Raw genomic sequence first — 12,385 nt, 5'->3', positions numbered from 1 at the left:
AGTAAGTGTTTACATTAGTCCCTACTGAGTGAACTGAAGAGAAAGTGATAATGGAGCCAACTGTGAAAAGGGTGGTCTTGGGGGTGGGGTGGGAGTATCTACATCCCAGTTCCCCCACCCCAGGTAGCTTATCTGAGCCCAGGCAGGACACCACAACTTGCAAAAACCTTGGAGTGGGAGGAGACTGTGGCTGGTGGCTAACATAAGATGGGGGAGGTGGTGCCTAGTGCACCAGTAATGAGAGACTTAAGGAGCAGCCCCCCCCCAGGAGTGACCCCCTTTTCTCTGAAGCCAGCCCCAGCCTCAGACTGTGTAAGGCCCCTCCATCAGAGCGGAAGCTGGTGACAGGAGACTGCCACCAGCCATAGACAGAGCTGCTGTGCCATGAGAGGGATGCTATATAACTTTTATTTCAGGAAATTAAAGTAGATACAGCAATATACAAAAAAAAAACAATATAAATTTTTACACTATTAAGTATACACTGGAATTTGAATGCAGTGGCCAAGACAGCAGCTTCCAAACCACTGCGTAGGGAGGTTAAGCGATCCAGGGGAGTCCCTAGCTAGGCTAGGATCAGGCTGGGACAGGGACGTGGGGGTTGGGGGGGTTGAATAGTGGGGAGGAAGCAGGCAGGCCCAGGAGGGCTCAAAGGTTCATCTCAGCTCCTCTCAGAACTTTTGCTACAATCAGAGCTAAAAACCAGAGACACATGCTACCTACAAGCCTGGAACTTTATAAGACCTGTTCCAGTGAAGCCCGGATCCTTGCCCCAGGTCCTGTGATGGGAACCGTTAAGCTAATTATGAACTAGAGTATGTGGCTGCAGCAGGGAGAGCTCTGTACCTATCAGCATTTCTAGGTGGGAGGATGAGGATGGGGAGAGGATCCTCACCCTCATAATTCAGAAACTGGTTGATCTGGGCATAAGGAATAGCACTTCACAAAGACCAGTCAACTTGGACAGGTGGTTTGGGGACACACCATCTCACCATGACTGTGAGAGGAGGCCCTCATATCAGACACCACCTCATGCACTGTGAAGTGTTCCAAAAATGTACACTAGATGTGAGCAGTTCTGCTTCATTCAGGGGCCTCAACTGGGGAGGCTGGGTGTCCACTCATGTAGGAAGCAGGCCTGGAGTTTATCAGTGGGCCTTTCAGCTGGGTTAACTGAGTGAAGAGGTGATTACAGGTGCCACGGGAAATCCAGAAACTAGGGCAAGAACCATATTCCCTGAGCTCAACCAGACTCTTGGCTGGGGCCCCACAGTCTGACTCATGTTCCATCTGTAATTCTCTCTTATTGGGGGAGGCGGGGATCTGAGACCAGGATTCCTAAAGCAAACAGGGATACTGGGGAGGGGTTGCCAGGTGGACTGGGGTTAAAGAAAAATAATGATTTCATCCCATATAAGGCACCCACAGAAAAACTCAGTCTCTGAAACAGGAGTTAAGGTCTAAGGACAAAGGGAGTGCAGGTCATAAGCTCCTTTGTCCAGCCTTATCCTCTAATAAGGCCAACAACATGAAAGGGGAAGGTAACTAACTATTAACAAATGTCTAGAATGTTTAAGTTCTCTTTAAACCTTCCTGTTTTGAAACCAAAGGCCAGGCCTCTGGAATCTTTTAAAGGTCAGATATGAAGCCCATTTTAGGGTTTACATAAATTATCAGCCTCAAGAAAGCTGAATGCCTAAAGCACCAAGGATACTAAAACTGAATTTTCTTAAATACAGAAAAGGCTAGGCCAATACAGTGTTTTATGCCCTTATTATTATTATTTTTTAATTTAAAAAGAAACCTAGGGGCACTGAAAGTCCTATGTTCTATTTGGACATTAGCTAGGTTAAAAGTGCAATGCCAGGAGTATGTAGCTAGAGGCAGCCTGTGGCTTTAGCTGACAGAATAGGCAGAGGGCGGCCCCTGGCACTGGAGGCACTTGTCTAACAACTATGGAAAGTCTGAGAAAGAAGGGTGGCGGGGGAGGGGCGACGACATCTCCTTTTTCTCCCTCTCGCCACCCTTCCACATCCCCTGATCACAGTCTCAGCTTTCGCATTCTTATTCACACTTAGATAGAAGCATATCACCCACATACACTCATTTCTCTATTTTAAAAAGTGCCCAGATTGTTCAAAGATAGCAGAAGTAGGAGATTTAAAAAAAAAAAAATCTGGAACCACAAAGTTAGGAGTTTCAGATGATCTGGGGTTTGGCTGGTTAAGGGTTGGTGGAACACAGGCAGGTGCCTCCGTCCTCTCTCTCTGCAGCTTCTGTCCTTGGCTCCTCACATGGGGGAGGTAGCACACTCTGAGGTCAACTCCATGTCGAATGTGAGGGACTCTGCAGGGATAAACAGGGAGAGCTGGTTCAGTCACCTGGCCCCTATGGGAGACGGGAGCCACACCTGAGCCCTTCATTGGACAGAGGCTCGGGCCACACTGCCATCCGGTGCTCTGTCCCTAATGACTAAGACAGTGAGGCTACCCAGGCTTACTCTCTTCCCTAGAGTCTTACCCCTGGAAGGCTTTTGCCTCTTTCCTGCCATACCCCATTCCCAGCCCTTCACATAGCAGCTTCAAACCACAGGTGGCTACTGAGCACTGAGATGGCTCATAACTCAAAAACACTTGGCAGATTTCTTCTAGGTACAAAAAAAAAAAAAAATTAATGGTTTTTTCTTTTTAAAAAATTTTTTAAAATATTTATTTATTTTCCCTTCTGTTGCCCTTGTTTTTTTATTGTTGTGATTATTATTGTTTGTTGTTGCTGTCATTGTCATTGGATAGGACAGAGAGAAATGGAGAGAGGAGGGGAAGACAAGAGAGGAGGAGAGAAAGACAAACACCTGTAGACCCGCTTCACTGCTTGTGAAGCGACTCCCCTGCAGGTGGGGAGCCAGGGGCTTAATCCAGATCTGTATGCTGGTCCTTGTGCTTCACACCATGTGCACTTAACCCACTGCGCCACCGCCCAGCTCCCATTAATGGTTTTTCTGTTTTGAAATGGTAGTATTTTGGATTTGTTGGGTGAGATAAGATAGATGATGTGTAAGGACGAGTTCAAGCCCATGGTCCCCATCTGCAGGGGCAAAGCTTCATGAATGGTGAACCAGTGCTGCAGGTGTCTCTCTTTCTCTCTATTTCCCCTTCCCTTCTCAATTTCTCTCTGTCCTATCAAATAAATAAATTTTAAAATAAGTTAAGAATTTTTTTTTTTAAAAAAAGCTAAAGATGATTACAATGAACTTGACCTGTCCCTCTCTGTTGTCTTTATTGTTTATTTTTGGCTACCAGAAACTGTGGACTTACATATGCGCTGCAGGTTCTGGTCTAGGATCTCCTACCAACCCAGCTCTGGGTTCTGGACCTACAGGGGACTGACCTCCCTGATCAGGGCAGGGACCGCCAACCAAATACTCACCAAACTGCCCTCCTGCTGAGGGCTCAGCACCTTCACCATTATTTCCAAACTGCATCAATGAATCTAAAGTGCGGGGGGACATCGGCAGGTCAATGGTATTGCTGCAGGTCGTTCTGTAGGAAAGGGGAGCAGCAGGAGGGGAAAGGGCCGGGTTGACAAGACACAATGGAGGGGGAAAAAAAAAAACAGAACACACACACACACAAACCATCAAACTCTGGTCTCCAACAGAAAAAAAAAATAATAAAAGCTCAAGCTTCTTAAACACACAAGGTCACTTTGAGCACAAAACATAGCCCAGGGCCTCCCAACCCTTCGCAGGGTCACTCTCACCCAGACTGCTAGGCCCAGGGGTCACCGAGGACATTAGAAATGAAGGCAAAACAGGGAAGGGGAGCCACTTACGGTGTCACACAGATAAACTTGGTCTTCAGGTAAGGGGCAGCACCTGGGAAGAAGAAAGCCGGGGCTTACTGATTGTGACTCCACACTGGGGCAGGGCAGGAGGAAGCCAGCTACTTCACTGGGGCTGATCTGAAGGACACTCCATCCTTGAGTAGAATTGTTTGGAAGTTCACTGCCCCACAGGGCTGCCCTCCCTCATTGTAAACTGTTTATATACCTGGGGAATGGCAGTTTGGAAGTACAAGTCTTCCCACAAAACTTTCCTGAATTCAGATCCATTTCAGGATACCTTTGTCCCACCTGAGTCTAGATGAAGGCCAGTTTCCAGCTCACACTTTGCCTGGATTTGGTAAACATTTCACTACCACTATGTGGTCTGAGGATTGTGTTCTGGCCTGTCAGTAGCTCTGATAACTTCTCTTTGTGCAGAAATGAAGCCTAAGCACCTGGGCACGATCTCCTACTCAGATCCAATGACACTGAACTAACCTGTTTCATTTTTTATTATTTTTTATATATGTCTATGTATTTATTGTTGAATAGAGACAGAGAAAAATCAAGAAGGGAGAGGGAGATAAAGAGGAAAGAGACAGAGAGACACCTGCAGCCCTGCTTAATCACTCGTGAAGCTTTCCCCCTACAGGTGAGGTCCTGGGGCTTGAACCCAGGTCCTTGCACACTCTAATGTGTGTGTTTAAACCTGGTGCATCACCGCCAGGTTCCATTGAACTAACCTGTTTCTAAAATAAGGGTTACATTATCTACCCTGATTAGTGTTAAGCTCCTACTACAGTGTCTTTCGTTTTCTTTTCTTTTCTTTCTTTTAGATAGAGACAGACAAAGAGAAGGGAGAAGGAGAGAGTGAAAGAGGCCACAGCACTACAGCTTCCTTCAATGAAATGGGAGCTGAGCTGGAAACTGGGTTGCACACATGGCAGCACACTATTCAAGGGAGCTATTTTGCTGGACCCTCCATTACATTTTCACATGAGTATCAGTAACTTCACAGTTGGATCACTATCACATACAAAAAGCCTCCGTATTCAGGGATAACGTGTGTGGTCTAATACAATCGGACCCTAGACTAGCAGGCAGGGGGCTGGGCATCCTATGTCTTCAACACCTAACAGACTTGGGGGCTAACACACTTTCTGTCATATGGATAAAGTGAGAGGGGAGGTGCCTACTGTCTAGGGTACCTGCCATTTACAATTCCTGTGCTTCAGTTAGAAATGTAAGAATTGGGAGTTGAGCGGTAGCGCAGGAGGTTAAGCGCACATGATGCGAAGCACAAGGACCGGTGGTGTAAGGATCCTGGTTCAAGGCCCCGGCTCCCCACCTGCAGGGGAGTCGCTTCACAAGCCGTGAAGCAGGTCTGCAGGTGTCTATCTTTCTCTCCTCCTCTCTGTCTTCCCCATCTCTCTCCATTTCTCTCTGTCCTATCCAACAACAATGACATCAACAGTAACTACAACAATACAACAACAAGGGCAAAAAAAGGAAATAAATAAATATAAAAAAAAAAAAGAAATGTAAGAATTGGGGCCTGATAGAGCATGTACACCTGACTACGCACAATGTCCTGGATTTGGAGCTCCAGTGGCGCAATCGGTTAGCGTGCAGTACTTATACCATGTCCTCCATTTGAGTCCTGGCACCACGTGGGTATATCATGGACAAACCAAAAGAGCTCCATGTGCAGTGGAACAGTGCTATGATCCCTATCCATTTTGTCTCTTCTTCCTCTCTCTCAATAAAGAGGTGTAAAAATTGGGTTCAGAGGCTACTCAATGGTATCTCACATCTGCAAAGCCGAAAGCACATATCCCCACCCCTAGAATTGCATTAAAAAAGTAAAGAAAGAAAAGAAAGTAAAAAAAAAAAAAAAGTAATAAGTAAATTGCAGGTGTGAATTGTTTATGCCAAAAGCAGTCAAGGAGCCTCAGAAACAATGGCATGAAAATCTGGGTGAACTTAGAATGTGAAGAACAAGAGGAGCACAGATATAAAGTTTACGGTAGAGAGAAAAACTGAGGGATCAAAAAGGAAGATGAAAATAGAAGGAAAGACTCTGTCAAGTTTAAGGGCTTTCAGCTTGCCCTCTGAGTTTATTTTTGGTCAGGAAATAGAATCATTCAGTGTTGGTCCAAAGAAGCTACCCTTTTGCTTTCTTCTTTATAGTTTACTTAGAGTCTACTGATATGACCCTGCTTTTCTATTTATAACCACTTGATTCTAAACCTAACCATACTGGTCCAGACCTGGAAGGAACTGACATTTCAGACAAAAAAAAAAAAAAAAAATCTGATTTCCCATTGACCAATGTAGCTAAACAAAACAGCTCAGCCTAGGAGATAAGGATTAACCAGCCAATGTCCATGACCAGTGGAGAAGAAAGAACCCCCACCTTGTGCACCTAATTCCACCAGGACCCAAAGCATTTGTCACCAGGAATCTTGTTTTTGTACCATCACAGAAAGGGATGCAAATCTGGAAAACACCAGAGGAAGTCAGACACTATTTCCTTTATCAGAGAGAAGAAGAAAAAAAAGGGACACTCAGAATTAGTAATAGATATAGGTGTACAGGTGTAGGTGTTTCCTTTAGAAAGGAAGTGAAGGCAAGAATGTAGAAAAACTGGGCAAAAATATATAGATATAGATAGTTATAAAGTCAGTGTCTATCTGTGACCATGGGAGAATTACTGCAGTTTCCGATGGAGGGGATAAGGATACAGAACTCCGGTGGTAGGAACATTATGGAATTATATCCCTATTATCTTGTAATTTTGTGAATCACTAAAAAAAATAAAATAGGGGGCCTAGTGGCGGTGTACTGGTTAAGTGTACATAGTACAAAGTGCAAGGATCTGTGCACAAAGACCTGGGTTTGAGCCTCTGCTCCCCACCCTGCAGGGGGTCCACTTCACAAGCAGTAAAGCAGGCCTGCATGTGTCTGTCTTTCTCTCTCCCTCTCAATTTCTCTATGTCCATAAAAAAAAAAAAGCCTCCAGGAGCAGTGTATTTGTAGTGTAGGTACCAAACCCCAGTGATAACCCTGGAGGCAAAAAATATATAAATAAGTATATAAAAAATAGTTTAGCTAAGATGGAACAGTAGAAACAAAAGAGAACTATGACACAATGCCAATTATAGGTTCACAGAAGGTTGTAAATTATGTTACCCTCATGCTTGAGAGTCCAGTGCTTAATCTACTGCACCACCTCCTGGACCACTTTTTTTTTTTTTAAAGATTTTATTTATTAATGAGAAAGATAGGAGGAGAGAAAGAACCAGACATCACTCTGGTACATGTGCTGCCAGGGACTGAACTCAGGACCTCATGCTTGAGAGTCCAGTCCTGGAACTTTAGGGTAGGGCCCACTTTTCTGCATGCTGCTCTCAATTCAAATTAAATAATATTGCATCCGCGGATTACAACCTAATCAACACAATGAGTGCCACCCCAACATGCTTCACTTCAAACTGTGACCAGAGACTTCAGGTGTGGAATGACAACCCTTCAGCTTCATCACTCGGGTGAGACCTTTCCTTTCATAGTATTCTCTAATTCCATTCCAGGTGTTCCACTCCCCAACAAAGTCCCCAAACCTAGATATAGTCCAGGTCCCCTGAGATAGAGCATAGGTTCACCCATGCCCATAAATTAGGGGAAAAATATATACCTGAAAGCAGAAGTACACAAGAGCATGCAGGGAATACCCCCAACACTTCATCTGCACTATTACAGTCTTTATTTAGGTCCATGATTGTTCAACAATTTGTTTGGCTTTGTATGTTAACTCTCTTTTCAGCCACCAGGTTCCGGATGCTGACCAGACTTCCCTGGACAGACGACCCCATCAATGTGTACTGGAGCGCCACTTCCTCAGAGCCCCACCCTACTAGGGAAAGAGAGAGACAGGCTGGGAGTATGGATCGACCAGTCAACGCCCATGTTCAACGGGGAAGCAATTACAGAAGCCAGACCTTCCACCCTCTGCAACCCACAATGACCCTGGGTCCATGCTCCCAGAGAGATAGAGAATGGGAAGGCTATCAGGGGATAGGGGGAGGGGGTGGGATGTGGAGATCGGGTTATGGGAATTGTGCGGAATTGTACCCCTCTTATTCTATGGTTTTGTTAATGTCTCCTTTCTTAAATAAATTTTAAAAATTATGTTACCCAATTTATTAATTTTTTTTCATTAATGAAAGAGAGAAGGGAGAGAGAGAAAAAAAAATCAGAGCATCACTTTGGCATATAAGATGCCGGGGATAGAACTTCAGACCTCATGCTCAATGCTTTATCCACTGTGCCACTCCTGAGCTGCAGGAATAAGCACTTTTAAGAGAAGAATTTCTCTCAAGCCATAATAAAACACTATATGAGCCTCTTGGGAAAAGGAGCAAGGAAGGTAGACAATAAAACCTTCATGATGGAAACAGAGACGGAGCAGCTATAGTCGCAGACCTCTGAGGACTCCCAAGTGGTTCTATACACACCCTGCTCCTCCCTCCAGCCCCAGGACACGGACACACACACACACACACACACAAACACACACACACAAACACACACACCCTGCTCCTCCCTCCAGCCCCAGGACACACACATATACACACACACACACACGTGCCTCTTAGTAATTAGCTCCTTTCTTGTATTTGGCATCTCACCCCTGAGGAAACCCAGGAGGAATGATCATAATAGAGAGCTAACTATAACTAATAATGATCATAACAGAGAGCTAACTAAAACTAGTCAAAGGACCAGCACTTGGACCTAAATGTCCTCTGTAAAAGGAACAAAGAGTAGTGTGACTGACTGATAAACAGATCTCCTAACTGAAGCACAAGGTGGAAAGAGAGATAAGCAGCAGACAGGAAGTGAGAGTTCAGCTCTTCTAAAGTATGAGAAAAACACAATATCAGAACAAAAAAAAAGTATCTTAGCCCAAATCCCCTCTTCCAAGTCTCATTCTTTCCACCCACAAGAATTCCTCAGAGGGAGTTCCTACAAAAAGGTGAGGAGGAAGCTGGTAGGGTTTGTATGATCTGCTAGCACAGATAACAGCTTTTTAAAGTATTTATTTTTATGAAAGAAAGAGAGAAATAGTGAGCAGAGAACTGATAAACTCTGGTAAGTGGTGTTGACAGAATTGAACCTGAGGCATCTGGAAGCTGAGGCGTGTAAGTCCTATGCACTAAAGCTGAGCTACCTCCCCAGCCCCCAAGTTTTTATAGACACTCATGATTCTTGTTTTTTTTTTTATATTTGTTTTATTTATTGAATAGAGACAGAGATAAATCAAGAGGGAAGAAGAGATAGAGAGGGAAAGAGAGACACCTGTAGCACTGCTTCACCACTTGTGAAGCTTCTCTCCCATGGGTGGGTACCAGGGCTTGAACCTGAGTCCTTGCGCACTGTAAAATGTGTGCTCTAACAGCTGTGCCACCACCCAGCCCCAAGGATATATATTTGTTAAGCATCAGGTTAAGCAGGGAAGATAACCTCAGAGAAACAATTTAAAGACCATAGCTATCTCTACAAGTTAAAAAAAGTTAAATTGAGGGCCAAGGAGGTAGCAATGGAGCACATGCTTTTTATGTGTAAAGCCTTGGGTTTGATCCTCAACATACCAGCCAGAAAGACAAAAACAAGAGTATCACAAATGGTGTGTGTGTGTGTGGGGGGGGGTGCTTTAGCTTCTCTTTCTCTTTGGTTTCTTTCATTAAAAAAATAAAAAGTTATATTAAAATAAATAAAAGCAAATCAAAGCAGAGGCTCCTTGTCAGGCTCTGAAGAGAACCCAGAGCATCTGAGCAGCAAATGCTGATGGGAACAAACCAGAACGTTCTGCCCTCCACAGTGGCAATAGCACTGGAGATTATAGGCTTAGTGGAAAATAATTTATGTACAATTTACAAACACATATGCCTTTTCACATTAAAAAAAAAAATCTCTTCGAAGGCACCAATTCCACACCCACCCCAGCAGTTAACGTCATCCCTTTCAGCCTCTACTCTGAAACCTTGTTGCAATTATGCCAACACTCACTTCCTCCAGACAGTCTTTCTTCATCCCACTTGATAGTACTTACACTGCTGGGTGATATGGAAAAGGAAACATGCTAGACGGATGTCTGAGTCTCAAGCCTTCCTTTGCACTATGTGAGGAGCCCTGTGCTAGCTGAGTCTGTCTTCACTTTTTCTTGTGTACAAGCTATTCTCCCTTTAGGCTGGTGTATTCCTTGTAGCTGAGTCCTGTTCTCTCTCTAGCCTCATCAGTCACTCTGAAAGCATTCACTACAAGAGGAGTAACAACGGGTTTTGCAAACATTTACTTATCTGTCCTGCAAGGATCCAACCCCCTCCTTTCCCCCAGAAGTCAGTGTCTGGCATGGAAAATCAACAACTACCTGGGTCAGCTTCAGGATGCTCCTGGCTCTCTGGCCGACAGTACTTTCCGAAGGCCTCTTCCTTAGGAATGTCAGGGTAGAGATAGACCAGTGGAGACACCAGGATATTGGTAGCATCCATGATCTTATAGCCCATGATGATTTCAGCAAACGACATGTTGTTCAGTTGCTGCTTGGTATATGGTTCCACCGACTGGATCTGGGTTTTCCCTGTCATGGGATATGGGAAGGAGACAATGGCACCTGTGGCCAGACAATCTCAGAGAAAACCACGTTTATTTTCCCTTGAGAGAAAGATTGACGCCAACCTAGCAATTGAGATTTTTGTTTCTGTCACTAGGGTTATTGCTGGGGCTCAGTGTTTACACAAGGACGCCACCATTCCTATATATATATATTCCCTTTTGTTGTCCTTGTTGTTTTCTTATTGTTGTTGTAGTTATCGTTGTTGTTACTGATGTCATCGTTGTTAGATAGGACAGAGAGAAACGGAGAGAGGAGGGGATGACAGAGATGGGGAGAGAAAGAGAGACACCTGCAGACCTGCTTCACCTACTATGAAGCGACTCCCCTGCAGGTGGGGAGCCAGGGGCTTGAACTGGGATCCTTATGCCGGTCCTTGTGCTTTGCACCATGGACCCTCCATTCTAATTTTTTAAAAAGATTTTATTCTGTTTGATTGTTTATTAGTTTTTCCTCTTTTAACCTAAGCATGACTCAGCTCTGGCTTATAGGAGTGCCTGAGAATGAACCTGGAACTGCCAAGTCTCAAGTGTGAAAGCTGGCTAAATAAGCCACTATGATACCCCCAGTCCTCTGGCACTGTGGAAATTTTCAACTGGCTTGTGGAGAGGCTACCCAGTTAGGTCACAGGCAATACATTCGAATGACTACTTACACTGGGTATTATTAACAGACATAGGTAAGAAAGAAGATAAAGAACAGAATTTAACTGCAGGGTTCTAGGCAAACAGCCCCTAGTGCAAGCAAAAAAGAATTGGAAAACTGATCCTTCACCTAGAAGTCACTCAAATCAGTGTTTTCTGAACAGAAGAGTGTGAGGCCAGCTCTTCCCACTAGGGGGTAGTAGCTATTTAAAACAGAGAGGCTGTGGTGGCAGCAGCAGCCGCCACCAGGTGGGGTGAGTGAAACCAAGCTTACCGCTGATGTCCTTCTCCACCCAAGTGAAGGTGACGCCTCCTTCTTTGCTGCTCTCACTGAATCTTAGCAAGAAGGTGCCTGGGGGCTTGGTGCTCAAGATGGCCCGCTCTCGTTCCTTACTGATAAAGCCCATTATATACCTAGAGCCAAAGAGGAGCAACAAGGTTTAGGCTTGGTGGGTTCCCAGCACCGGCCTGTGAGACAGTAGAGGACATGCTTCACCTCCACACACACGAGTGTCAACAACCTACCCTTCGTTCCAAAGGGCCAAGATGTACTTTTTCACAAGGTCTATGATATTGTCCAGCCAGACCCAGAAGGAAAAACCCTTTCCAGCCATGTTTTCCTGGAGAAAAGAGTAATAGGAAAACCAAATCCACCACTACCCCCAGTCCCTTCCTCCCTAGGAATGCAATATCTCCCCCCCAAAAAAATACAAAACAAAAAAAAACTTATCTACCCTCAAGCAGAGCTTACTGGCCACCGGGTAGAGAAATGTCTAGGGCCTTAATATTAAATCACTAATAAAATTTTAAAAAAAAGTGTAGGGCCTTCAAACCCAGCAACACCTCTGACAACCTAGCCAAGGAGCGTACCTTCCCACTCCCACTGAACAGCCACAGAGTTAACAAGGCCACTTACTTTGCAAAATTTAGCCCATGTGATCTGACACCCTGAATAGTTCACACCAGGTCCTGAAGGAAAAAAAAATACATTAGTAAGTTTTTCTTTCTTTCTTTCATTAAGCTTGAATCAAAATCTTATTTCTATAAACAGAATACATTCGTGTCCCACAATAGACCAATAAGCCACTGAATTATGAGACTGTGTATGGTTATGCTCACCAGAATGCATATGCATACTCTCTCTCTCTCCCCATGATCTGAACACTACCACCAGTAGCTGTTTGGCCCAGTGCACCCTACTCTCCCAGAGAAGAACAGCGCACACCAATTGAAAGCTAGTGTTAGC

At 44.6% G+C, this 12,385-nt stretch overlaps 1 protein-coding gene across 8 annotated transcripts in view; it reads right to left on the bottom strand.

The window, feature by feature from the left end:
* Positions 1 to 388: 388 nt before the first annotated feature.
* Positions 389 to 12,385, bottom strand: part of STAT3 (signal transducer and activator of transcription 3) — a 91,214-nt gene continuing 79,217 nt past the window's right edge. For 5 of the 8 annotated variants that reach the window (XM_060203489.1, XM_007535000.3, XM_060203490.1 and 2 more), the window contains 7 exons: positions 12,056 to 12,108; positions 11,665 to 11,759; positions 11,414 to 11,553; positions 10,250 to 10,462; positions 3,832 to 3,874; positions 3,427 to 3,539; positions 389 to 2,346 (listed from right to left, as the gene is read on the bottom strand). In XM_060203489.1, the coding sequence (XP_060059472.1) occupies positions 2,291 to 2,346; positions 3,427 to 3,539; positions 3,832 to 3,874; positions 10,250 to 10,462; positions 11,414 to 11,553; positions 11,665 to 11,759; positions 12,056 to 12,108 (713 nt within the window). In that variant the 3' untranslated portion in view covers positions 389 to 2,290. The remainder of the gene's footprint in view (positions 2,347 to 3,426; positions 3,540 to 3,831; positions 3,875 to 10,249; positions 10,463 to 11,413; positions 11,554 to 11,664; positions 11,760 to 12,055; positions 12,109 to 12,385) is intronic. The other 3 variants (XM_007535002.3, XM_007535001.3, XM_060203491.1) reach the window with 3 other exon arrangements.

Source organism: Erinaceus europaeus, chromosome 12 (genome assembly GCF_950295315.1).
Source record: "Erinaceus europaeus chromosome 12, mEriEur2.1, whole genome shotgun sequence".
Classification (NCBI taxonomy): domain Eukaryota; kingdom Metazoa; phylum Chordata; class Mammalia; order Eulipotyphla; family Erinaceidae; genus Erinaceus; species Erinaceus europaeus.
The sequence above is the reverse complement of the archived record's forward strand: the minus strand, read 5'-3'. Positions and strand labels throughout refer to the sequence as shown.